The sequence below is a fragment of the Ostrinia furnacalis genome, unplaced genomic scaffold (genome assembly GCF_004193835.3).
Source record: "Ostrinia furnacalis isolate ACB-3 unplaced genomic scaffold, ASM419383v2 OfSCF0058, whole genome shotgun sequence".
Classification (NCBI taxonomy): Eukaryota; Metazoa; Arthropoda; class Insecta; order Lepidoptera; family Crambidae; genus Ostrinia; species Ostrinia furnacalis.
The window spans coordinates 374,837-402,101 of NW_021130297.1; the positions used below are offsets into that span (position 1 = coordinate 374,837).

The 27,265-nt window shown below is 37.4% G+C and overlaps 3 protein-coding genes across 3 annotated transcripts in view; 2 read left to right on the forward strand and 1 right to left on the reverse strand.

Annotated features, from left to right (window-relative positions):
• Positions 1-13,964, reverse strand: part of Liprin-alpha (PTPRF interacting protein alpha) — a 214,656-nt gene extending 200,692 nt beyond the window's left edge. Inside the window, exon 1 of the mRNA XM_028312161.1 lies at positions 13,439-13,964. Within this exon, the coding sequence (XP_028167962.1) occupies positions 13,439-13,687 (249 nt within the window). The 5' untranslated portion in view covers positions 13,688-13,964. The remainder of the gene's footprint in view (positions 1-13,438) is intronic.
• A 1,616-nt stretch (positions 13,965-15,580) lies between these two features.
• Positions 15,581-17,224, forward strand: fsd (transmembrane protein fates-shifted). The gene is made up of 3 exons (XM_028311560.1): positions 15,581-15,773; positions 15,964-16,649; positions 16,858-17,224. The coding sequence occupies exons 1-3, from the start codon at positions 15,731-15,733 to the stop codon at positions 17,173-17,175; spliced, it is 1,047 nt and encodes a 348-aa protein (XP_028167361.1). The 5' UTR covers positions 15,581-15,730; the 3' UTR covers positions 17,176-17,224.
• A 3,016-nt stretch (positions 17,225-20,240) lies between these two features.
• LOC114356625 (uncharacterized) lies at positions 20,241-24,163 on the forward strand. The gene is made up of 5 exons (XM_028309926.1): positions 20,241-20,472; positions 20,844-20,915; positions 21,483-21,554; positions 22,015-22,248; positions 23,695-24,163. The coding sequence occupies exons 1-5, from the start codon at positions 20,395-20,397 to the stop codon at positions 23,845-23,847; spliced, it is 609 nt and encodes a 202-aa protein (XP_028165727.1). The 5' UTR covers positions 20,241-20,394; the 3' UTR covers positions 23,848-24,163.
• The last annotated feature ends 3,102 nt before the right edge of the window (positions 24,164-27,265 follow it).

The window sequence follows — 27,265 nt, forward strand, 5'->3', positions numbered from 1 at the left end:
CGTTTAGCACGCAGACGGAGAGCCTTGGCTACAGAGCATAAACCTAGAATTTAACTAACAACTATTGCAAATAAACTAACGTCTTTATGGACTTGGCATTGCTGTTTGAAAATCGATGGCGAAAGCTTTACAAAAATAAGTTCATCTATTTACTTTGTCAGACGTCAATTAATACATTAAAGTTGGGTTGCACCATCTTACTTCACGTCAAAAGTCTGTCAAATTCCATACAAAAACACCGGTTATGGTTATAGTTACTATTGTGAAAGTTGGATGGTTCAACTCAGCCTAAGTTTCTATGGGTAAAATCATCATTGATGATAAATCCATGTTATGTATGTGTAGGTACCGTGTACGTTCAATTTCATTCAGAGCTTTGATTCGTGGAATATTCCAAGATCAACACAATGACGACGTGGTTCATTGATACGCTCGCATGAATGACGGGGATCCCCGTCAACAACTGCATGCAGAATTCGCGACAGGGTGCGCCGCACGTCTATCTCGCATTCCTACATTTCCCACCCATTGTGCAATATGGGTGGGAAATGTGGAAACATGCTAATTGTGATCAGTCCACTAAAACTATACCTGTTCCGGAAAATATCTAGCATTGATAATTTATTATGGATTGAATTAGCTTTAGCTGTCATCAGAAAACGTATATGTTACCTAAATATTTGTACGTAAACATAATATTTTTAGATCAATCTGAAACGCAAAAGCTGTGATGGTCGAAACTCTAGCTTTAATCCCGAGATTAAGTAGTCTTCTGTTTGTTCATTTCAGTCAAATGACGTCCACTACTGGACTTTGTCTGACTGGACTGGACTTTCCCTGACGTCCTCCATAAGGATTTCCACAGTTTCTGTACACTTGTTGAAAGTGAAACTGTCCTTCTCTAGGATAAATAGCTTGAAGGAACCAAATACATATTCCTCTACACGTTAATCTGTCTAGCCCAAATCCATCCCCTACGCAATCCGCTCAATTACCGGGTGCTCCCAAACATAGTTCAGGATACACCATTACCTAACTCAACACAATCAGTGGGCAACGGTGTCAGACGGGTAACCGTATCCGAGTGAACGTCGTATGAAAGGGAACGCCCGACGCGCACTGATTATCTGGTGGCAGGTGTGGCGCAAGTGTTAAGAGGCAACGAATCATTCTCAATACATAGAAGAACTTTTAGAAAAGTATTGAGTGGGAAGTCAAACTGTACAAGAGATTTTTTACATAGGTAATATATCCATAGACGATATCCCCAGCTCTACATGTATATTACATTTTTCAAAGACTTTTTAATGATTTAAACCTGGTGTTTGATTCAGTAGCCTTCGCAACTTCACAAGAAAGTAGCGGCGAGTGTTGAAAGTAGACAAGTGACTCCTGAAAGTCGACAAACCAGAAACTGGGCATACAATTTAGTTAGAGTAGGCGCACACCGTTGATTTTTAGTTGGCCGATAGTTGTGCCCGATTTCAAATTGTATGAAGAATCGGCCAAATCGAATCGGCGTAGTGTGCGCACTCCCAACATGCCCATACTGATCAACTGCCCGACTAAACTATCTCGTACTCGACTAAACATATAGACTCAACGGTGTGCGCCTACTCTTAAGGTGAGAAAAAAGTGAAAAATATATCAGCTCCAGCGCTTACCACAGGTATAGTACACATACCAGACTAAAAATACCAAAAGGCTGCCGAATCATGTCTCTGAAAAACTGAGAGACTACTTTAATCTCATAATTGAAAGTTAAAGTAAAACGTGAAGTTAATATTGAACCAATGAGGGTTTTCGCGAATGAAAAATCCGCCAGATGGCAATACGTAGACGCGAGGTCCAAATGCTGCTTGATTGGTTATTTTTGACATGACATTGACAGATATGTCAAAATCCACCAATCACGCACCAGTCAGACCCCACATCCACGTCCCGCCATCTAGCGGATCTTTCATTTGCGAAAACCCTCATTCAATTTCAACACATTTTGATACTGAATACGAAACAAAATCCGCTTCGTTCTTGTCAATTGCCCGGGAAATCTATGCAAAGGGTTCACTCAGGTTTCCCAGCTGTCGCCGAGGCGGTCGTCCGGCAATTACAGCACTTCACAGACACTACAGTACATTATTCGCTAAACGGAGCCGGATTAACCCGGCTCATTGTTTAATTCCGCTATGGGCTATGTTGATAATTTACGTAATTATAGCGCCTTGCCTTGAGGTTGCTCCATTTGTTTAGAATGTTATTTCCTAAGGTTCCCAAAATAACCAAGCAGGTCAGCTGGGATTTAACTAGTACTGAAGTTATGGCGGTTACTAACTAAAGGAAAACCCGTACCTAAAGACTTAGGCTGAGTTCCACCATCTAACTTTAACCGTAACTATGACGATAACCAGTGCTTTTTGTATGGAGTTTGACAGATTTTTGATGTTTGTTAAGCCACTTTGTGTGGCAACAGTAGAAATCTGAACGTTCAAAAAACAAAAAGATTTTCACTATGAATTACGTTGAAAACCGTACCCAAACCCAGTGTTTCTGACTGGTCGGCAATCATAGACAATTCGCAACTCCTTATTCTTCCAGCGAACATCTATTTGATCTCGAATCTTTGTCGCCACGGTTGGCAAATGGCTTTCGTTCCGGTTGAATGCGTTCTAAAAACAGCTCGAGTGCTTAGAACAATCTCGCAGGGCGCAGCCGGTAAATGATTGTTCAGAAGACAGCACATTAGGGTATAAATTTTAGTCGCAAAATCGCTCCTATTTCAACTGCATAAAATGCTTCAGTGCTTAGCATACATGCCGTTGTCTCACATAATTTATTGTCTAATTTTATTTAGGTATGTGTACAAATACCAATGTAAAATGAACGCTTCTTTTTTATCGAGCGCGTGAACAGAACATATTGACGACATATTCTTACAAACGGTGCTCTGTTGGTGTTTTTATCTCAGTTTACCGTCTTTGTTATTAGAACGACGATCACTGTTCCTTTCGACCTCGCTCATTGACTGGGCTGATCAACAATTAACCGGTCGTGGACCCCAATTAGCATGAGGAAGCAGAGAGCGAAATGTAGTTGAGTGTGAGAATTGACAAAGGTAGATTTCATAGACTTTTTTTTATATTACCGCGAACTTTGTTACGTATTCAGGACTAATTTGCTGATCCCAATTTTATGATTTTTTTTTATTAATTTAAAACTTTCGCGTTGCGTAATTGAATTAATTTAAACAGGTTAGTTTTTTTAACCTGCAATAATGCAAAAGTTAGCATTTTGGATAGTACAGTACTTTTTATTTTGGAATCTATGAAATCTATAATGAAGCAAAATCAATATTTCAGTAACGGCTTAGCACAAAAGAGCTTCGTATGATCGTATCCTTAAGTTCAGCCAGGTCAAATCATATGTACAGTTTTGATGGATTGCAATTTGGCTTGCAAGTTCAAGCATAATATGCTCTTTCCTACTTCAAATTCACTTCCAAACTAAATCAAATGTGTTTAAACTAGTACAATTTTCGACATATCGGTGACAATGTTAAATGAGTGACCGCAAAGAGAGCGTTACTCGCGTATCAGCGCGATTAAACCGGACCGTAATTAATCAAATGAGCCGTAATTCGAGCCCGAACCGCAGCCCGAGCGAACAGGTGGCTCTCTAATAGGAAACTACTACTTTCACGTGACTTTGCTTGTATAACAATTAATTGGGCAGTTGACAGCATCAGTGAATACTTCCAAGAGAGCTTCTACAAAATGGTAGTCCTGAAAACCCAAGTAATTCTAAATTAACGCTAAAATAATGGGGCATAGAGACCTTATAAAACATCCTTGGTCTAACAGATAATTCTCTCGATCCGGCAGTTCCAGGTTCGATTCTCAGATGGTCATACACAAATCGAGAAAATATCATCATAATTATGTAGCTTAGTAGTAGGCTGTCTGATAGATACTCATGCAGATTTATGCAATTATTTAGGTTTTATTCAATGACTCAACACATCGTAACAACAAGGATAAAATTCTAATAAAACTCGATAACAAGGCTCTTTGTAATATGCATGCAAATTTTTACAAACAGAGTGGCACAAACAGCCGTTATCGTGCAAGTTTAATGAATGTCGACTCCATGGATTTTGCTGCGAACGACCATGCATGAGAACATATTGGTTTTAGACTGTTAGCGACTGGACAAACGCGCATTTTTCACAATTTCACTGGCAGTCCATTTTAAAAAGCTTAGCGTACATTTTCATACGTGAAAGCGTAATGTGCACGAATTCCGTACTTTTCAAATTCATTTCAATTATTTAAACGTATCCCAGAGTTCTGTCTATATAAAACCTAATGTAATTAATAGCTGTTTGCCTGTTTGTCTTTGTTCACAACCAATACAAAAAAGTACTTAAACAATGTTAATTTCTATATGCATTTTTTAGAAATGTCTCTGTAAAACAGTACTGAGTAATCTACATTTACGACAAGTAGTAAGCATCAGACGGAATTTACGAGTCGCGGCGAAATCGCCGGATAGCGCGCGAGTTTTCGTCAGGACAAGAGGTTAAATAAATAGCGGATAGAGTTGTTTGCTAGATTGAATAATTATGGATTTACTGTCCGTCCCCATATTGCATATGTGTTTAATGGCGATAGTCGAGTGACATTTATGAGTATAAATGCCCACATAAAACAACATGTGAACTTAATAACTTCTGTATGTCAACGATTCTAAAACCTATAGGATTAGGTATAGAGGACATCAGATAAGTTGATAGCAATTGCTATTAAAAAGAAAGCCGGATGAAAGAATGTTTAAACATATCGTTCGTTCGTTTCAGCCGAATGATGTCCACATGTCCACTGCTGGACAAAGGCCTCCCTCAAGGATTTCCACAAAGACCGGTCCTGCACCGCCCGCATCCAGGCACCTCTCGCGACCTTCACTAGATTGTCGGTCCACCTAGTGGGGGGTTAAACGTTATACTTTTCATTAATTTCATTCTTACTATCCCGGATAAATTGTCGTTATTAAATATGACAAAATTGATCAACATCAATATTTTATAATCGTACAAAACTGCCTCGGGGGAGGCCTTTGTCCAGCAGTGGACGTCATTTGGCTGAAACGAACGAACGAACAAAACTGACAGCTACAAAAAAAGACACTCATAATTCAGTAGACGTCAATCTGACGCGTTGTATAAACTCACAGGTTAACAATTAGCCAGCTAACCAACACGCGTCTAATCGAAGTACTTCGGAGGAAAGTGGCCACAAGAGCGAGCTCAGTCAATATTTGAGCTCTCACACCTACTACGGACGATGTTTTGAAAGTTTTGAAGCTCTTTAGCTCTATTACGGCTTTTAAACTTTAATGTTCATTTGGGCCATTGTGTAATTATTATATAACTTTTGTTACTTGCTTTCAGTGTAAGAGAACGTGCCATAGAATACTATAAGTTATTCTCGTAAATACTTTCTTTCTACACAAGTTTGCGCAATAACAATTTCATTTTATTTTGGCGGAGGCGATATTCAGTATGAAGAAAGTTAAACAATATTCAGTTTACATAGAAAGTCTTTCAGCTACTGAAAGGTGAAATATAAATGGACTTCAGAAAAAAAAATCTCAATTATGAAAGATCGTAAGCTTTATTCAAACTGATTTATGATAGAAGATGGAAATGGATATCATAATCAAATTGAATCCAAGATGGCAGACGATCATTGTTGAGAGGATACTGCTCTGATGACTCTAGGATCCTATTGCAGTCTTGCACGGCAGTTATCCCATTACATTCAACTGCGTAAGAATCAGTGCTAAATTAAGTACGAAATTCCCAAAACTAAACCAGTGATATTTTGCCAGACACCTTCCTTACCATTTTTATGATATTGTAGCATTTATTTGAGACTTGCAAATTTAGGTTTGTCACGCAAAAAGTAGTGTCACAACGCGTTAACCATCAGGTTTATTTCGCGTAGCAACGGCGTAAAATTAGATTAAACAGGAAAGATTCAGAAAATGAATTCTTTACATCCATAAGCCTGTATTTAATTTTTATTTGTTACACTTACTTACAGTCCAGCGTATGGAAGAATATAATAATAATATCAGAATCTACAGCAGTAGTAGCAGCACGGTCATTTAGAAATTGATCTTCAAAAGAAGGAGAAGTAAGCAAGTAACTCAAAAAGGATTCAGGCAAATCTCACAGGCTCATTCTACTAACATCTCAAAGAAGACCGCAAGAGAAAACTAAGTAGGTTCATACATTAATAAACTTAACCAAATATTTGGGATTAAATTGTTAAATAAACTCAGGCGCAGCCGTATGAATTGAATCGTTCACAATGGAGCATTGATCATCGAATGAACCGCGTTCCCACGATGATGCTCTACACATTGTACGCTTTGCTAAACGACCGTTCATTCAACACGTTCAAGTTCCCAGCTAGATCGTAACATTATAAAAACAACCTCAGTTTAGGTATGCCACTGAAATAATTACTTGTTACGTCGTATTACGCACGAAGATAAAAAGAAGATTGTAATTGAAGACACAGAATGAATTTGTTTCAATTTTATGAATGCGTTACTGAATTAAACGTTCTCATCCATCCATCAGAGGTGATAAATATGGGACTGGTGTTTTTAAAGTTTTTGACGAAAACGAAAATTCATCCTATAATATTGTAAACCGATTCATAAACACTTGTGCGGATCCGCAAATAAAAGTAACATCATCCGGCCAATATCTTTGGGCACTTCGCAGTGCTTCGAGGAGTCGTTACAACTCGCCGGCCCTCACGCGAAAGCCTTCGAGATTCCCGCCGAACCTATTACGAGGCGTTTCATCTTCGACTGTCACTTGTCGGGGCTTTCCCTTTTTTCGTTGTAACACAATACAAGGACGGCTTTTTGCCGAGTAAAAAAACGAGGAAATGATTTCTGATCAGTTTTTTACAAACGGGACGGAAGAAATTATAAGATAGGATTCCAGCTTTGTTCTGCATAAGAAAAAGATTTATAAATCAAATGCGTACCTACCACGATCACCACCGAAGGTCAGTCTACCCAAAAATAAGAATTTTACATACATTTTTGAATATTCAACATTTTCAAAATAATTTAGTCAGTTTACACACAGCCCCTTACTTATTACATCGATACAGGTGAAACGCAAATAAATTAGATTTCGTTTCCTTTCAGCTCTCTCTCGCTTTGATTTACCCGATAAACCTATTTATCTGGGAATAATTACATTGGTTTTGTGATGTAATATTTTCAAATACGGACGACGGCACTTCGAGCTAAGCTTTGTGGCATCTATGTAGTTGTAATAGTTTATAATACTTTGCAACACACATTTATATTTTATACTACTCTGTATATCGCACAACTAGTACGTGATCTCGTGGTTAGGAGTTCAACTCTCTTGTATTGGGTTTGATTCCCAGTTGGGGCAAAGTTTTAGACAAATTACTTCGCGGTTTGTCCTAGTTTAAATTGAATTCTAGATTTCGTGCGTGGCAGAGCACGTGCCTCCACTACGTCTCTACTAAAGAAGAATGACACTAAGGTATTACCGTTTTATTAATTCATTCACATGTCTTACTTTATTAGGGTACTAGGGGCAAAAGCATGTGTCTTGGCGAACAGTCATTGACCGAAGAGATAATCAATTGCAAAAAAGAGTAACATTTTCTATCACTACAAAGTTACTTTGATACATGACTCGCCTTTGAGTCGGTTGCCAGAAAAACATGCCAATTGCATTAGCAAAAAAAATAATTACTCTGTAACTTTGTATGCTAGTAAATTTTCTTGTAACACATTCTGAATGAGCAACTCGTGCGCAGTGCATGCCGTAATTTTTCATTAAGGACTGATATTATCAGACTGCAAATGAGAATGTAATGTCAATAAAAAGATAATTTTGCATTTCATTAAAAAATCTTGGCTTTTTTATTTAAGATTTGGTAAAAATACTCGAATCATTGTAGAAATAACAACGAGTTTGTTTGTCATTGTACATGCAGAAAAACAGTTTGAATGCTTTGTTCAAAGTTGGTCGCAGTAGCAAAGATTTGCAATAATTTTTGCCAGTTTTAGAGCTTGAGCACCTCATTTCCTGTTGTTTCACGTTCATAAAAGTTCGGTCACTATACAAATGCAAGTGACGGAACTGACCACGTATGGTGTGGTGCGTCAGGAGTAATGCGTCATGTCTCGCAGCTTTATCATGCTGACGTCAATATTTTTTGTTATTGTCCGACTGACAATTTTACAGATTTCACGTGAACATTTAATTTCGCTCCCATTTCAGGGAAATCTGGAACCAAACAAGCCGATTTCAGCAGTATATCTGCCAGAACTGCCAGCGAGTGTATCTAGGTTACTGAAATCCACATTTTGAAGGAAGATGAATCAAGGGGTGGTTTGGTAGAGTTCATCAACAAAATACAAAGAAAGAAAGAAAACAATAGTAGTCCAGTCAATGAATGCCTTAACGACGGTGTAGAGAGAAATCCGTGGAACACAATTTCTGACCTCGAGACTTTATTTAGCCTAGTTAGGTGGTGAACATAGCAAAAGTCCCCGCCCTTAGCCCTTGAGCCGGCGGGAAGAGGGGGGTTTAAAGGTACCACTTTTCGGTTTTTCGCTTAATCCTCGGAAACTATGCGTCCTAGTGACATGACTACTATGAACCAAAAAAAGCTTATTCAATTTGCTACAGGTGAGACCGTCAAGTTTTTCTATATCTTGTATAGTTTTTGCGGCATCTGCTCTAGAAGGTCTGTAAAATTGGAAATTTTATTGTTGTCTTACATGTTCCTTTCAGGAGAAAATCGACTAAATCAACATTGAGCAAACACTATAGACATGCGGGAGCATGCTAAGCCTAGTTCCATGGAGGGGACTGCACCGTGCGTATATTTAGACGAACCAATTAGAGCTACTTTTGACTCCTCATCATTCAAAAACTACTGTGCATTAACACTTCAAATTTGGCTCATGTATTGAGACTTGCAAGATATACATCAGCTTCAAATTTCATAAATATACCTCAAACGGTTATTTAGGTATTGACGTTCAAAAATCGATATTTAGAGCACTAAAATCTATCTATCACATGTGAAATGTTAAAATTTACTGGTTTTTTATTTGTTCCTTTGTATTTACATAACTACCTTTCTGGATGCCAAATTTGAACCTTCGAGGTCATCTGGAAGTGGTTAGAATTTGGTCTATAGGTCAGACATGTAGATTTTTGGACGTCAATATCTAAAGAACCGTTTGAGGCATATTTATGAAATTTGAAACTGATGTATATCTTGCAAGTCTCAACACATGAGCCAAATTTGAAGTGTTAATGCACAGTAGTTTTTGAGTGATGAGGAGTCAAAAGTGGCTCAAAGTGATTCGTCTAAATATACGCACGGTGTAGTCCCCTCGCTGGAACTAGGCTTAACATGCTCCCGCATGTCTAGAATGATTGCTCAATGTTGATTTAGTCGATTTTCTCCTGATGGGAACATGTAAGACAAAAATAAAATTTCCAATATTACAGACCTTCTAGAGCAGATGCCGCGAAAACTATACAATTTATAGAAAAACTTGTCTATCTCATCTGTAGCAAATTGAATATGCTTTTTTTGGTTCAAAGTAGTCATGTCACTAGGACGCATAGTTTCCGAGGATTAAGCGAAAAACCGAAAAGTGGCACCTTTAAACCCCCCTCTCCCCGCCGGCTCAAGGGCTAAGGGCGGGGACTTTTGCTATGTTCACCTCCTAACTAGTCTAAATAAAGTCCTGAAGTCAGAAATTGTGTTCTACAGTTTTCCATCTATAATCCTTTATTGACTGGACTATAGGTACAATATCAACGATTTGGCTGAAGAAGACCGTGAATCTTAGTAAATATGCATTGATCATTAATCAAATGTGCGAAGCGCATGTGACCAAAGTCACATCGACAGACTGTCACTATGCGAGGACCTCGTCAAGATGGTGCGGTTAGCTTGCTGACAAGGATGACGCGTATCTAACCGCATGCTCAAGCTCATGGGCCATTATCACTTGAGCCTGGAAATACCAGTCCATTATCCTTCTCCTAGCAATAAATATTAATAGATCAACTTATTCTGCAACTCCAAGAAGTATTGTTTCAAAACGTTTTTATTTAATTGATAACAATAACAAAGTCGCTGACGATTTCGATCAAATGCATTGAATAATAAATTACAAAGTAACAAATGACGCCAATTAATTAGGAGTCTTCAAGAAAAACAATCGTAACTTTCTTTTTTCATTTTCATTTTATCCAGGTGTGTTATTTGTTCTACTTCGATTAATTGTTGCAAGATCTGGTTTCAATAATGTTCGTCGTGCAGGAATTCACTCGGCGATATTTCAACCGCATTGATTTGTTTTTTGATTTTCTACGAAACTTCGCCAATTTTCGGGGATTAAACTTAATCGCTCTGGTGTAACCCCACTCAATCTTGTGGAATTTTTACAGTCTCTTTATTGGCCAAGAGGCGACTAGTATCTTTTTAATCAACATACCGACCTGAATATTAAGACATACTGATCGCTGATTAACGTTTTCACATAGCTTCTTTGGTCTAATATTGTTTTAGTCTATTTTGGGTAAATTCCAATGTTACATAGCAATGCGGAAATTAGAAAATTCTTTAGCCTACTGACTTTTGGGACCTTTTAGGTGGGATGAGTTGTCCACCTACGTTAATGACGGCAGGCAGTCGTACTAACAAGTGATGCTAACTGATGCTAACTTCAACGTATTATTTCTCTAGTAAGGTAAACTTTCGATGTCGTTTACTATCTCCTGTTTGTTTTTCTTAGCCTCGACGGTCATCTGGCCTCTTGGTCGCGTGCCGACCCTCAACATCAGGTTTGCAGATTCTTATCACGGGGGTCGCAATGAAAGAGTGATGAGTACGAGCAATACGAGTATTTACATCACGAATAGTGGATGTTTAACGTCATGTGTGTGTATCTGCATTATGTATCTAATTAGTCTAGATTAAAAGTTCTGCTAAAGATTGAGACAAAGGTCTCCCCAAGTTTGGTAGGTAATTGGTAAGAGCAATTTAATATTATTGCATCAATAGATTGTAAAGTAAAAAACCAAATTATTTTATTGACTGTAATTCACTATCGTGGCTAGCTGCTCATCGTCATCGTCGAAATTAGTGTATTAGAGCCGCCATACGCGCGCATTATCTGAGGTATAAAAGTTGTATGGGTTCTAAATATAGGCACATTAAAAGGTTCAAACTTTGAATCCGGCTCATTTGTATCGACCAAAATAAAAACGGAACTCAAAGCCAAATAATCGGCGTGGATAAACACATTTTCATTCATGAACTATGATCGAAAAATATGTTAACCATTCCCTAAATGACTAATAGAATATTTTTGGCGTAAGCTTCTACGATGGCGACTAGATACCTAATGAAACGTCGTAAATAGATAATGCATTAATGAATATGGTAACTTTTGGTTCAAATTCTCGTGCTCATCGCAATAATATTTGCCCTAGCAGAATTCGTACTCGCCCCCTAAGATCGTTTAAGTACGCGAAGGCTTCTTCAGTAGAAAAAATGTAGGATATGAATAAATGACCTATCCAATGAATATTTTTAGAATTCATTTTGATAGTGGTAAGATCTACTGAATGTTAAATCATATTATTAATTTATGCTATCGCATTAGGTTATTGACCTGTAAAGATAGTTTAAGTTGGTGAAAATAAATAAATAAAAAAATAAAATATCTGTTATTTCTAGAAATGGCAGATAACCACATTAGCAGGTTAATATTTATAGCAATCAAAAATTATATGACACCAAACATAAATTAAATTATTTATCCACCAATACTTGATGGCGCCACTGAAAATAGATCAACATTAATGACTCAAGAATTGATGCTATTCATGAGTGATTTGGTAAACAACAACACATAAACAACATTATCATGATGTAATCAATTCATGTGACACGATTTCACACTTTATTATTGAGTTATTGAACTTGAATGAAATTGAATCTATCAAGATTGCATAAATAAACATCAATGAAATAGCAATATTATGAAATACACACACTAATTGAAAAGTAATCAATCAGCAGCTGATGCGAATAGTGCTGGTTCTAGTTGTTTATTTAGCTGGATCAGCCTAATACAGTTTACAAGAAACCAAAATAAAACAGAATGAATTGATCTTCGTAAAAACTCTTTTATTTTAAACAGTTTATTGAATTAAAAAACATAAGTGATTGACAGTTTCAATAAAAAAATTGAAGCTTGTTTTTATACGGAATAAACTGAATTGCAAATTTATTTCTTCACAATAGCAATGTGCAGCCGTTCCAATGAATGACTAGCTTGTTCCCTTGACCTAGTCTCATTCTTTGTCTTTGACTACTGCTAATATTTTAAGCATTACATAAATCGGTTTAGCTCTAGACCAATTAATTAACTTCTAATAAATGAATCATATGACAGGATAATCAAATAATTTGTTAATAAATTAATATTATAATATTTGTTCTTCTCATTTTATTTATTCATTGGATAATTATCGTAAATGAATGCTACTGATTACACTTTGTTTCATAAATCATGATGTTTAAAAGTAAATAAATTTAATATTGTCCATAATAAATAAGAAGTTTCTTATATCAAGTCATTCATAGCACATAATACCTATGTACCATTGTAACAATATAATCATCTATGACACTTGTTTTAGCCACGCAGCGCAAGGTCACAATCACAATCTTATCAGTTTACTTTTACACTTTCAAAGTTGAATTATGTACAGTCCTAGTAAATTCTCAAATCTTGTGTTGTTATACAGAATAATTTCTGTTTGCAATAAATAGACTAATAAGAAAAGAAGTGCACATGTTCTCTAAATTACAATATTTTTACCTAACTTCTAAATCTTATTTATAATTTCTTCTATTAGTGGTGCTAAGTACACACATGATGCTATCTATCATTGGTCACATCATAGGAAGGTCAGGAATTTTGGACAGGAATCAGGACAGGAAAGGGTTTCTAGGGAAAGGAAAAACTGTGTTAGAGCTGTTAAAGTAGAATTTGTTTTGTAGATTAAGTATGTAGGTACTCCTCTTTCATTCCAATTGGAATTCAGTCACAACACCACTGATTTACACACGCCTCTTACCCATACACACCTTTATTATTCTTGGGAATGGATGTTCTAATTCAAAATGTGACATGATTTTGATACACTGACATCTGGGTACACATAAACTACTACTAAGTTCACACACTTATTCGAACATGAACTAAGTTCACTATTTCTAAGCATCACATTTTGAGTGAGATCACCAGATAATTCTTATAATCTGTCACTGACCTGAGGTAAGTTGGCGGCGATTTGCCTATGCAAGGAGTCCCGTTCCTTCTCCACCTCCTTGAGGCGCAGCTCCGAATCGCCCAGACGCTCCTGCGTCTCCCGCAAACTCTCCACAAGCTTATCACGCTCGTCCAACATAGACACCATGAGCTGCTCGAAGTTAGCATCTTCACCAGATAACTGCGAACTTCTCTGGCTGATACTGTCCTCAGAAATCGTGGGCATCACGTCGCACATCATATTCCACATTTTAATTTACCATTTACACAAGAATAATTATCGTACGCGATACACCGAACAACACAATTTCGATCTCGGTTTATTACATATGTTCCGGCACAAATGTTACCTAAATCTAGCGCACGAGACACAAAAACGAAGATTCACATTGTCTAAACATTCAAATAGGATTTTAGTCAAGAATTCGGGCGACATTCTAGTTCGATATCTAAAAAGACACACCTAAAACTTGTACTCCTACGGTTCCATACTCTCATGGCTCAAGCGGCATGTCTGCCATCTTGAATTTGAACGTCACTTTATTTCAGAGACAATAATGTTTATTTTTTTAATTTGTAGTTGATTTTTAGAGCTCGCCCAGTTTTAAATTTTCCGATTTGGTTATTTAAAACAATTTATCTGGAGCTGGATCATTTTTAAATTCCAACTGTAAGATTTAAAAATAATCTTGCCATGTGGACTTTTACTGTGTTGTATTATTGTAGGTACAACATGTTCTTGGTGACAGGCATAGCTTTTAGATTTAAATTATTGATATAAATAATAAGTTTTTAGCTGTTATTTAAATAATATTTTTATAGAACTTGTTGACTTGTTGAAGCTCCAAGCTCAGTGTTGCCAGTCGGGTCTAGTCAGAAATTACCAGAAATATAAAAAAAAGTAACCTTTTTGAATAAAAAGTAACCTTTATACGGGGGGGGGGGGGTGCGGAGCGATGATTGTGTAAGGTTGTTCATGGATGGAAAATTAATACAATTGATCATCTAAATACGAAAAGTGACCAGTCGTATAAAAACGTTTCATGGATTTGAAAGAAAGAAAGAAAGAAAAAATGTTTATTCAGTATCATCGACAATACATTTGCGTTTTATTATCGAAAAACATTCGCTAAAACTCATTTTTCTTAACAAATAATAAATCAAATTCAAGTTTAAATGCACTTTATGACATAATTTTTAAATTGTCACTATTAATATTTTTTACTGAATAACCTGTAAAGTTAATTCTACAATTTCTGAAAAATCACCTAAAAGTAACCTTTTCATTAGTGTAACCTAAAAGTAACCACAGCAGTTCAAAAGTAACCTAAAAGGTTACAAAAGTAACCTTCTGGCAACACTGTCCAAGCTTGTTGTTGACTTGTTGAAGGGTTTCAAGCGCGTGTTTTGCTTTACACAATCAACAAGAACGTGTCAACGTTCAAATCAATTGCCTACAAAAAATTGCGCTGGAGACCCGGCTTTAAAACAAACACTCAATCGTTTTACAAGCGTTTAAAAGGTTTTTTTTTGTGTCTTTGTTTATGAGATGATTAAGTAACAAAAATGTAGTCCTATCCTATGCACTGCACTGTCTACTGGGTCCAATCAGTTGACTCAGTGGAGTACCTATTGTAGCCTATAGTCTTAGATTAAAACCTATATGATGGTCTTATAGGATCAAGAAGGACATCTAAAAAAAGGTTTTGGGTCGGCTCTGGGGGCTTCTGTAGGCCGGGGGCTAGGATCATTGATATGGTTTCCCTGTGTCCAACTGTCCTGTCTACTGAGGTGGAACATTTTCATAAATCAGTTTCATATTTTGGCTGGTAATTAAAACTAGAACAAACAAAGAGTGCTATAATTTATATCAATGGAACAATAACCTTTTGAATGAGAGAGAGAGGATCGTCAGCAACGAAATATGAAGATATAACTTAATTTCGGATTCCGCGCAGTGTAAAAGCGTCTTAAGTTACAATGACGAGCTACTTCCAGAGACCTAAGAGCTAGAGCTAAAGCTAACTTGACTAAAAACTGTTTTATCAGGGCCACAAACAACCACAAACAAGTAGACTTTTTAAAAGTTCAAATTAGTTGTCAACATTGTTGTCAAACAATGTCAAATTTGTCAAAATAAAAATCTGTTGGTTTTTTTTCCAATTTTTCTCAAGAGATTGGTAAAAAAAACATCGAATTTCTGTCATATTTGTTTGCTGAAAAATATTTATTGACTTACTAGATCAATAGAAGTGTGAATAATCACTTCCAAATATTTATTATTAGTTAACAAATGCCGAAAAAGAAAGAGAAGACTTCAAAGAAATTTCACCAAGGTAAACAATCTAAAATCTCTTCGTAATCCATATTTCTATTAAATGCATAATTTCTAATAAGAAAGCAAGTTCTAATTGGTAACACTTTGCGAAGTTATTTTGATTGCATACTGTCAGTATGATAATTCACGCCGCAAGTCGATTATTTAATATTTTTATTTATTTTTCTCAAAATTTTGTTGTTTTACAGTTGCAGACTTTACAATAAACGACTCGGCAAATGCATCAAAATGTGGAGATAAGATTAAAAAATCCGTTTGCACTGTACCAGCTCCTGAAGACTTGTCATGGGACCAAATAGATGATGATCTGGATATTGTTGAAGAAGTTAACGAGGATGGCACCAAGACCTTTGTCTACAAGAAGAAAAAGCATCCCAAACAGGATGACATGGATGCCCGCTCTGGAATAGTTTACCCGGAGATAGTCTGGTACATGATAGCTAGGTTTATAAGACCTGAAGACGTTGGCCGGTTTGCTGCGATCAACAAAGCCACTTATGCTATTACGAAACGAGAATCATTTTGGACATCTTTGTACAAAGATTATTGCCAAGGCCATCCAAAGCTGCCATACAGATTGAGATTAGAGAATAGTTTTAGAGTATATGGATTGCGACAAAGAGTTATAAGATCGTTACATCACACGTACGATGTGTTCTTTAAGAGAGAAGACCCAGAATGCCGGCCGCACCGGCTGGTGAAGAGCCGCTGTGTTAACATATGGTTTGATAAAGGGCCCTCGCTATGGACAATATTCTTTAAGTTCAGGAAACAATCTGCAATTCGAAAGCTACTTAGTAGCAGTACAAATGATTTTGTTGAAGAATTAGGGAAATTGGATGCAAACCCTGAAGAGGATTCACAAGTTTTGAAGGTGAATTTTTTGTACATTAATAATAAAATGTTTGGAATACAACAAATAAATTCATCTTTATCTTTAATACAATTTTGTACTGGAAAAAGTAATAGCTAGGTTGTAAAAGTTGCTAGTAATCTTGTGATGGTGAACTTTTCAGGTGATTAAATTGTTATATATAATTTATTCACTGTATGTTGTTTAACATTAATGTTTATATTTCCAGGTTGTCTGCCGGAGTTTTTACCAAGGGCCACCATTGATGGGAATGGTCCTGACTTCTCTCAAGGTGGCTCTAGCCCGAGGTCTCCGGCACTATCAGATGCACATGGGCTTCAATACAGGCCACCACGTGTCCCGAGACGTTGTGCCGGAATGCACGGTCATTCTGGACAAAGTTGTGACCGTTTTCGTGTTAGACTGGTGGGACCCTAGGTACCCTCATTTTGATAATCAATTGCCATCAAAGTTTACAGACGAAAGTACCGATTCACTGACAGTGTTGAAAAACGACTTCTTCACTACGAGTGAAATAGATTTGTAGATGTATGAAGGTGTATGTGATAAATCATTATATTTTTGATTGTTGTTTACTTGCATTTTTTTAATTAGTTCTTAGAAAATATAAAAGATGGTTGTGGGTGATACTTGTAAAATAGTTTGTAGTAGTAGTAGTAGTAGTAGTAGTAGTAGTAGTAGTTTGTTGTAGACTGTAATTTACTGGAGTACTATGAGTACAGTAACATTTGAGTAGTATTACTAAGCTGCTTCTTAAAAAAATATTGTCATAGAAGTTTGTATCTCTAATAATAAAATAATAACTTTCATAATCCAGCAGTCTAATAATAATAACCCAATTACTTTTATTATATTAAAATTATATTATTAATTATTTGAAAACTATGAAATAAAATTAACATGGTATGCTTGTTTGACAAACTTAACTCGTTCACGCACGGTATTTGTGATCGTGTCTGGGAACGGTCAGTCTTCTTCCTTGTCCAGTCACACTCAAAATAGCCAAAAGTTCGTGAAACCCAAAGTAGCCAAAAAGTTTGTGACACTCAAAATATCTAATAGTTCGTGACACCCAAAGTAGCCAAAAAGTTGGCAACACATCTTTGTTACATACAAGGAATAAGGTTGTGTTGTAAATTTTTTGGTCACTTTGGGTATCGCGAACTATTTGACGTTAACTGTCCCACCAATCCCGCGAGTACCCACGTTACCTCATTACCTGAGATTGAAAATGAGTTCATTTATGAAAACCTTTTATATGTCCGCAAAAATATAGAGCAATTCACGAAAAAGAGCGATTTGCATAACTTTAATACAAGAAACAAAAATAAACTTGCCGTTCCAAATTTCAGATTGCATAAGATTGGTAATTCATTTATGGGAAAATGTATTAAATTCTTTAATAAATTACCACAAACTGTTGTAGAACTACCCATTCATAAATTCAAAGCACATATTAAAAGTACCTTAACCCTTTCAGCACGAGAGAAAAATTTGTCGATTTCTAAAAAATCGCGTGAGTTTCTGGGGTCTTTAGGATCTTAGTAAATAGAGAAAAATAGCAAAAAAATTTAGGGGGTGACTTTAACCCCCCTAAACCCCCCCGCACGATCGTATCAATTCGTCATGAACCTATGAATAGCTATTTCATTACAATTACAATTTAAACTAATTAAAAAAAGACATTTTTGATATAAGGAGCTTTATTATTCTTCATAAAGACATGATGTCGTAATTAGATACTAATTTCTGCAAAAAAATTCAAAAATAGCTTATGGCCCTAACCTAGAACTCTATCAAAACCTGAATTTTGGGGGTAGTAGCATCTTAAAATTGAACATGAGCTTTCGTTTTTAGTAATAACTTATTTTTTTTGAATCCCAGATGTCGTGGCTATTATTCAATAACACATGGGGTTAGATATTTTCATAAAAGGGATCATTTTGGTTCATCTATTGGTACAAGAATCCGGGTATCCTCTCGATATTTTCACTGGTGGCTGTATTTTCTACAGCGGATTTGTACTATTTGGTGGTTATGTGTCTCGGAGACATTCTTGAGTTTATTCTAGAGTAAATCTGATGTTCAGGCCTTTAAAAGATTCGAAAGGTTTCCATTACTTACATTACCAAAAATTCAAACATCGTCCCGACATGCACGCTCGTGCTGTAGAACTTTAGGAGTACCTGGTACTCGGCTACATCTAACTTTTTATAAAATTAAAGCGAATTATATTTTTTTAAGGATATAATTTAAATTAATACGCACAAAATTCATTGAAATCCACAAAAAAAGTAATTTAAAAAAATTAATACTTTTCACGCCTCCCGTAGTCAGGTACACGTCCATCTTTGTCACTCAACACAGCACCGAAGGAACGCCATTGAAAGTTTTTGTATGAAAAATAGCAAATATATCGAACCGTACGATCGATCGGAAGCGTCTTGGCGCGGTAAAATTGATTTACCAATTCACTAGATTTTTTCAAAGTCGAACGCACTTTCGTATTATTCTGTGCTGAAAGGGTTAATGAAAAAGGGCTACTATAAAGTCGATGATTATTTAAAAGATAAAAATGTTTGGGATACGTTACTGCCTAGCTCGCATAAATATTCATAACTTTGTACATTTTAAAGCATGTAAACCTTTGAAAAAGAGGCTGACAATAGTGACTGAGTTTCTTGCGCTGCTTCTTCTCAGCACTGGCCCATTTATTGTCCTGAAGCAGTGGTAGGGTTAATACTGGGACGTGTAAAAGTGCTTTTTTTAAGCCTATTTACAGAAATAAATGAGTTTTAATGAGGCGGTAAATCTGGACACCAAGATTCCACAGTACCCAGAAAGCTAAATAGAATTTAAAATGGCAACATTTTTTTTACGTTTCACGATTTTTGTTTGACAGTAGATTGTGAATTATGTTCTGCAAAGGTTTTATGAGGCGATTCTACAATGGAACTTATAGAATTTAAAAGGGGAGTATGAGCCGATGACAAACTCGACGCGGTGTTACTATCAAAGTTCGTAGCCTATGAAAGTGTAGATATAAAAACTTAAAATTATATACTCATCACATTACAAAATGAAGGTAGACTAAAAATGAGTTATCTCAGAAACAAAAGCATACCTACATAAATATAAAAAAAATTCAAAAACGATCAAATGTACACAAACATCGTCTTATTGACAAATTCACTATGAAGGTGAACCAGTATGACCTCATGTTATCCACAATTAGATATTCCGTTCAAGTCTCTTGATACGTTGCACTAGTTTGGCGTCCGGGTTTCAGTATTTTAAGAATGAATGACTACAACACTTATAATTTATCACCTTTTTATTCGGCAGAAATTGAATAAACTGTTGTCTTTCATATCATCTTTACACCAATACCTAATGCCTCTTCTAATCGTGGCAGCGTTCCTTCCTTCTACTTAGGATTTTGTCACCGTGACAGTATACATATTTGTCTCTCTTGCACCTTTAAATAAAGAAAAAGAGACACTGTCTCGGTGACATAAGTCGCCCGTGCGTGCGCGCCTTTACTCGGAAATTATTCATCATCATAAAAAAGGAACCCTATTCCTACCTAGTAAATCTATTTGTTTTGAAAAATGCTACAAATGAGTAGTCAACGTGCAAATTACCCTCGTCCCACACTTTACCGCAACATCACAGCAAGATTAGCCTGACCTGCGCATGAGTTGACCCGCGTCGTTTGCGCAGACATCCCGCGGCGTGTTGACGAATGGACCAGTTTCAGTTTGGTGAAATTAAAACGGGCAAAATGTTGAGAATTCTCGGTTTGTTCGTGGTAATATGTGCGGTAAGTAACTTTCATTTTAATAGTTTTTTTTATAAATACAACTAATACTACAATCTAAGTGATCTCAGCGTCATTAAACTTCATAAAAATAAAAAGTTCCACCCGTCATTATTGGAATTGGCGCGGTCTCGTAGATACGCAAGAGGTCTCGGGGTCAATTCCCGGTCGTGTCAATGAACTCGTCTAAAGTTAATTAGTGCGAGATCATGGTATTGTTGTCAGGTGCAATATAAATATCCTACTACCCAAACTACAGTTCCATGTTATTTGCTTTTGTTTCCTATTGGACTGTACATAAATGCGAATCTACAATAATACTAAGAATACCTATCCGTCCACCATTCTGTTTAAATAATGGTTACATTTTCCAGATGTGTGGGGCTGATATTCCCGTCGCTCCTCCCGCCCCTCCACGAGTTTATTGTGGAGATATGCCTGCGAACGTAAGTCTTTTCTATGTTTACTGTTTAACTACACTAATATAAAGAGGAAAGATTTTATTGTTTGTTTGTATTGAATAGGCTCCGAAACTCCTGGACCGTTTTGAAAAATTCTTTCACCATTAGAATCGTACATTATTTCTGATGAACATAGGCAGTACGAAGTACGCCGGCCGGGTCTAGTCGAGTATAAAGAATTCGCCATATAGAACGCATACCTATAGTGCTAGCCTTTAGGTCTAGGATGAGCGAGCGCCATGATAAACGTTTATCGAGGTATTTTATAGATTTTACGCGGTAAGCCCGTACATTTGATAAAACCATCGATAAGATTTTATCACGGCTGACGTCGACGTGATATAGCACCGAATTGTATTGTTAGAATATTTTCAAGTCAAACACAGCGCTGGCACTAGGATCTCGCGACAGAGCGTAGCGTACTGTTTGGCGAAGCTGTGATAACTGTATTTTGGACGTCACTCACGCTCTGAAAAGTGCCTACATTATTTAAGTAAATAGTATTAATAATAAGTATATGAATTTATGTTAATATGAAGGTATCTTTTCCAGATTATTACTTGCGGTTCCATTCCCCAAATTATTCCTCATGGGATACAAAGTAGGTGTCCAGGATCAAATAAAGTGAGTACTAGAACTTTTTGGCTTTGAAGTAGGTATAGCATCACATCTAAGTAGTCATCTGTCGAATAGCGCAGTGCTACCAAACGAATTGATTCTAAATCACACACATGTATGAGACTCAGATTTCCAGGGTTCCATTCCCAGCAAATGATTGTTTTCGCGTATGAAAAATCCGCCAGATGGCAATACGTAGACGCGAGGTCCAAATGTTGCATGATTGGTTATTTTTGACATGACATTGACAGATATGTCAAAATCCACCAATCACGCAGCAGTCAGACCCCACATCCACGTCCCGCCATCTAGCGGATCTTTCATTCGCGAAAACCCTCTTTATGCTATTATTGCTTTGTTAACGAGGGATTCTATTACGAAAAGTACCACAAGAAAATCTCTACTTGTCCTGCCACTTCCTTGCCCTTAAGAACACTGTGTAATATAAACTAACGTATTGTTGCAGTGTGACGTAATGAAGTGCGTCGTCAAAGAAATGGGCTGGCTGGACGGATCGAGCATAAAGACCGCCAAGCTTGGCAAGTACTTGGACGACTTTGCGAAGGAACACCCCGACTGGGCTGCCGCCATTGCGCAGGCTAAAGCCACGTGTCTCGTGCAGAACTTACCCGCCCAGGGGTATTACGTCGACTGCCCCGCGTATGACGTCACGTTCTGCATGCTGGCCACTTTCATAAGGGTAAGCTTCTTCTTATTCGTTACGCTCTTGGCAGAGCGGTCGTGGTCACGTTGAGGCGATGTTCACATCGGTTGTAGAGGCGGATACAACTCTCCGCACGATCTCCCTCCATCTCTCTCTATTGGCAGACTGTCTGGTGCAGTCACATAAGCTGAGCAATCACATAAGGGTAAGCAGACGACGGTTTTTATCTAAAAAAACAAAAGCGTATCATCTATAAGCCACGATAGCCGAACGGTGAAGAGGTTGGATTGGCCGACTCGTGATCCGGGGAATGCGGGTTCGGTCCTCGCCGCCGTTCGACTATTGTGGTGAGCTCACTCGTGATACTAGCATATTTAGCTTAGTACGAGGGGCTAACGGGAGTATTAGTAATTTTTTAAGTACTAATAATCTTTAATCAAAAAAGAAAAAGTAAAAAAAAAGTTTTTGCCATGGTGTTCTTCACATTTCGAATTATCCAGTTCTTTGGTAACTAATAAGTTTTTACAAATTACTAATAATCTTTAATAAAAAAAGAAAAAGTTAAAAAAAAATCTAGGTTATTGCCATGGTGTTCTTCACATTTCGAGTTATCCAGTTCTTTGGTAACTAATAAGTTTTTAGGGGGAGTGTTGTATAGTATTGCCCAAATTCTCCCTTATGCTTCTGGTAATTTAAAAGGTAGTCCTCCTATTTTGTAGCCCAAATGACCAGCTCCCCCAGACAAGTTGTAAAATGTTGCAGTTGTAATTCTGACATCGCCTCGCTTCTGCGTTTTTTGTATGTTAGGCATTTCATTCAGTGAAACGATTACAGTCCACAGTCACGTTTTGTTACTTGTCTTAGAGCCAAAGCACAAGAGAACGTGATACGGTGCCGCACCGCAAAGATTTCGCCGCAGCGCGTTATAGCCCGCCATTCTTCCGCAAATGTTTGAGTGTTATCGGTACACGATAATATCCATGAGTGCACACGCGCACTACAACAATGACGCTCGGATTGCTCGGATCAAACTCCCCGCACCCCGTGCTTCCCTCGACCAAAAATTGGTGGGGCGCGTCTTTGTGGATGAAACGATCTATACATATTTCTATGTAAGACGACGCATGGACAATCGTGTGCTTTGGCTCTAAGGAGGCTGGTCATTTGAGCTCCAGGGTGATGCTGAGCTGATGATTTATTTTATTAGAAAAACCAACAGCAGCCAATACAAATAATGAAACTTAAATTGGTTATGAAAATGAAAATGTTTTTTTTTTATTGCTACACTAAAAATTAAATCACTTACATGTGAATGGGTACACAGAAATAAAGAAAAAGAAAAAGTTATAAACAAAAATTTGAATCTTATGATGTTACACTTTTTATAGGTAGGCAAAAGGTACCAGTCTCAGCATAATGCTGAGCTACCTGCTGGCCCTGAAAAAGTAATGATGATAAAGTAACAAGCTGTATGGTCCGCAGAACGTGCCTCCATCCCAGTGGTCTTCATCAAGTGACTGCGCGTACGCTCGCCAGTACGCCGGCGCGTGCGCCGTTTGTCCGGACGACTGCTTCGCGCCCGCTATTCCTACCGGGTCTTGCAACTCCTGCCGAGTGCTTCCACGTTCGCCCTAGGAGGATATGACGATGATGAATGAACAATGTTAAGGCTGTGGTCTCCTATTTACGCCGTAGGCCGCGTCACAAGGCTTACTATAGAAATGCACGTTCGTGATCTTCTTCAGATCTTCCTTCGTGGTTGTGGATTCCGGGTGAAGCTCGCTTCCACCTTCGGCCTTATCGTCACTTACCATCAGGTGATATACAGGCCAAGAGCTTCCTCGTTGTGGATAAAAAAAAATGTTGACGTCGGCGTATGGACACTATGGACGTCGATAAGAACGTTTGACGCTGACGTCGTAGGCCACGTATAGCGTTTAATGGGAGACCATAACCTAACAACAATAAGGGAACCATTTCTGTAATTAAAGAAAACTTATATCAGCCTGGAAATTAAGTTCAGTTTCAAGAGCTTCTTTAACCAATTAGGGGCCCTTGGAATTTAACTTTTTGAGGAAGTTATATTAAATTGATATCAGAATAATGTTATTGCAAGAAATGTGTTTTATTTATTGTGTACACCTACCTTATACAGACACCTAGGAACTCCGATCAACATGAACATACAATAACGTCAAGAGGTAAAATATAGTAAATTGTAAACATTTTCACTTTAAGTCAGTCCTAAACAGTTCTATTAATTAAATCTCTTGACGTCACGAGTTGGTGTTAGACTTGTACAAGTATTCCCTGTTAATGTTATGTAAGTAAGTAAGGGTGGCGGTAAATAATTATGGTAAGTACTTTAGTTAGTTAAGTAAGTATTTTTGGACAGACTTGGTTGTAGATTAGTTACCTAGTTCTTTTATCTGTGTTTCAAATCAATGAAAAAACAACACAAAAACTGATAGCAGTAGCAATTTTTTAATGAGATGTTCAATGCCAATAATGAAAAATGTAAAGCGGGGGCAAAAAATCAAGCTGAAACCAAATTTTTTTAATAATACAACAGAACCTAAGCCTAGGCGCAGACTACCGAATTAGTCGTCCGATAGTTTGGCCCGATTTTAATTTGTATGAAAATCAAATCGGTGTACCTAATGTACGCACTTCCATACATGTCCAATATTGACTATCGGCCAACTAAAACTCGATTGTGGCTAGACTAAAACTCATCGAGGTTCAAAGTAACACCATCATAACTAAGTAGGTACAGAAGACAGCACTGTATGCTAAACCCTGTGACATCTCATTTCGTTGCAATAGGTGTTATTTTGCAACAAAAATTTATAGTCTGATGTGCTGTTGGTACATGCCTTAGTGCATTATGCGCTGTCGGCCGTACAAGATACAAGATAAAGGGAAAGTCTTTAAAAATACGTTATCCTTTATATTTCAGTGTCTGATAACGTATTTCCAAGGACTGTTCCATTTACTTGTCGCGTGCCTACACCCATAAGTAAATTGCTACAAGTGTGAACTGAGAGTCCCTTTTGTTAGAAAACATTCTAAGAATAGCGTATTTTTTCTATGAACAGTATTTCTATCGTTGGTTTTCCTCATAGCCATTTTCTTATTGTTGCAGTAAGTCACGTGTCATCCACGTTTCCCCGGCCCACATCACTTCCGCGCCGATATTGAACGCCTTCCTCCCACGGGTTTCCCGAGCGATACAATTTTCCTTTCCCCACACTGCGCATGCTCTATCCTCAGGCCTGCGCAATGCCCAAAGGTGGCGATATCAATCGGTGACACCTGTCAAAAACACTCAGTAAGCTCCTTGCCACCTTTGACGTCATTGTACCCATCAAACTTGGAATTCTTGCAGACCCTGCCTGGAAAACCATGTGAATTTCCGGTAACTACCACCTTCTTTTACTTGTAGATAGCTCGCTTTGATAAAAATATTGTCTATTGTTTTTTTTTTTTGTTTTCTTGTCGTTGAGAAAGCGGAAAACAAAATCAGTGTGTTTTTTTAACGATCAATTTTTAAAAAAAGGTTTATTAATTTTATGAGTTGTTAAAAATGTGTTGTGTAACATAAAAACATACTACGCACTTGGACTTGAACGGTGCCCTTCAAGGGAGGATACGCGCCCTTGGTATTATTGTTCTATTTTTAGATCCCGATGAGATTCTGATCGAATTATCAGTTACCCGCTTCTAATTGAACTAGCTTCTGATGTGAGCTTCGCTCTATCCGTAGTTATGTTTGTTTGTAGACTTTTCTCGGTAATCGACATGTATACGGCGCTCCTAGAGCAATTTGTAACAATTTAGCCTTCAGTCTAATGGAAAAAAGTGGTTCGGTTCCACGATCTTATTACATTTCAGCACAAGTACGAGAGTTTTAATTTAGTCTAGCTTTTGTCCTTCGTGTTATAATACAGCTTGCTAATTACCTTGCCTCAACCGGTCTGTGTAAACACAGAATGGCTGAAGACCGTTTTAATTTCGTCGTATCGATGAAAGGTCATGAAAATGTTCTAACATTTTTGGGAAAATGAAAACTGCTTATACTTTGTAAGTATTATTTGTGATTGTGAATTAAGATTTCACTCAACTTTGCGTTGCAACGTTTCCATTTTGCGCCGAGAGTCCTAGAGGCATATTTTCTTGCAGACAATATTATGATTCTTGTAGAGACATATGCGAGTAGGTATACCATCAATATAAACCTCTGCCCAAACACTCGATACTCGTTTACGAGATAATCCTTCCTTGTTTCCCAGGCTTTCATCCCAGCTATAATATTTTTCATAACGTCGTTAATTTATTCAGAAATTTGCATTTTAACACCGCCGCTCGACCTATTAAACCGTCGGAGACACTCTCCGGACACTCGGTGCGTGCTCAGCTTGACAATGCGTTTTTTAATTTCGCGCTGGATTATGAAAAAGAGCTTATTCAGTTGTCAGACTGAGTTAACCACTTAATTTGCCGCCAGATCATTACTCTTCGCATTTTCTTAGAGATGTTTGCAGCAGTTTTTGCTTATTATGATGGTGTTCCTAAAAACTTCTTTACTATTTTTCTTCCCTTCTAGCTTTTCGTATTAACTGTTTGATTTCAGTAGCTTAAATTATTAACAAGCTAACCAACACCAATGCTTTATTGATTGATTGATTGAGAAAAAAGAATGTTCGCACGTCATCCAAAAGAGATTTTTCAGTTTCTGTGTCCCTGCGAAATCAAACACAGGAGCAGAACAGAATCGATAGAGTTTAAGTCTCTAAAGCCTGAACTACGCGGACTTATTTATACGTATGAATTATATTACTTACTTAAGTACTTAGTTGAAAGCAATTTGTGCAGCATTAAAGTTGGAAGCTGTGTAATGAATAGCAGATAAGTTCGTCACTATTCCGCCGCGCTACAGCGTAATGAAATAAGTTTCCCTTGAACAAAACTGGTGCTCTACTATATTGTGGGTACAGATATTCTGGAACTTGCGTGTCGCTTCCGAAGTGCCTTCCATGTCGGCCTTGGAAAG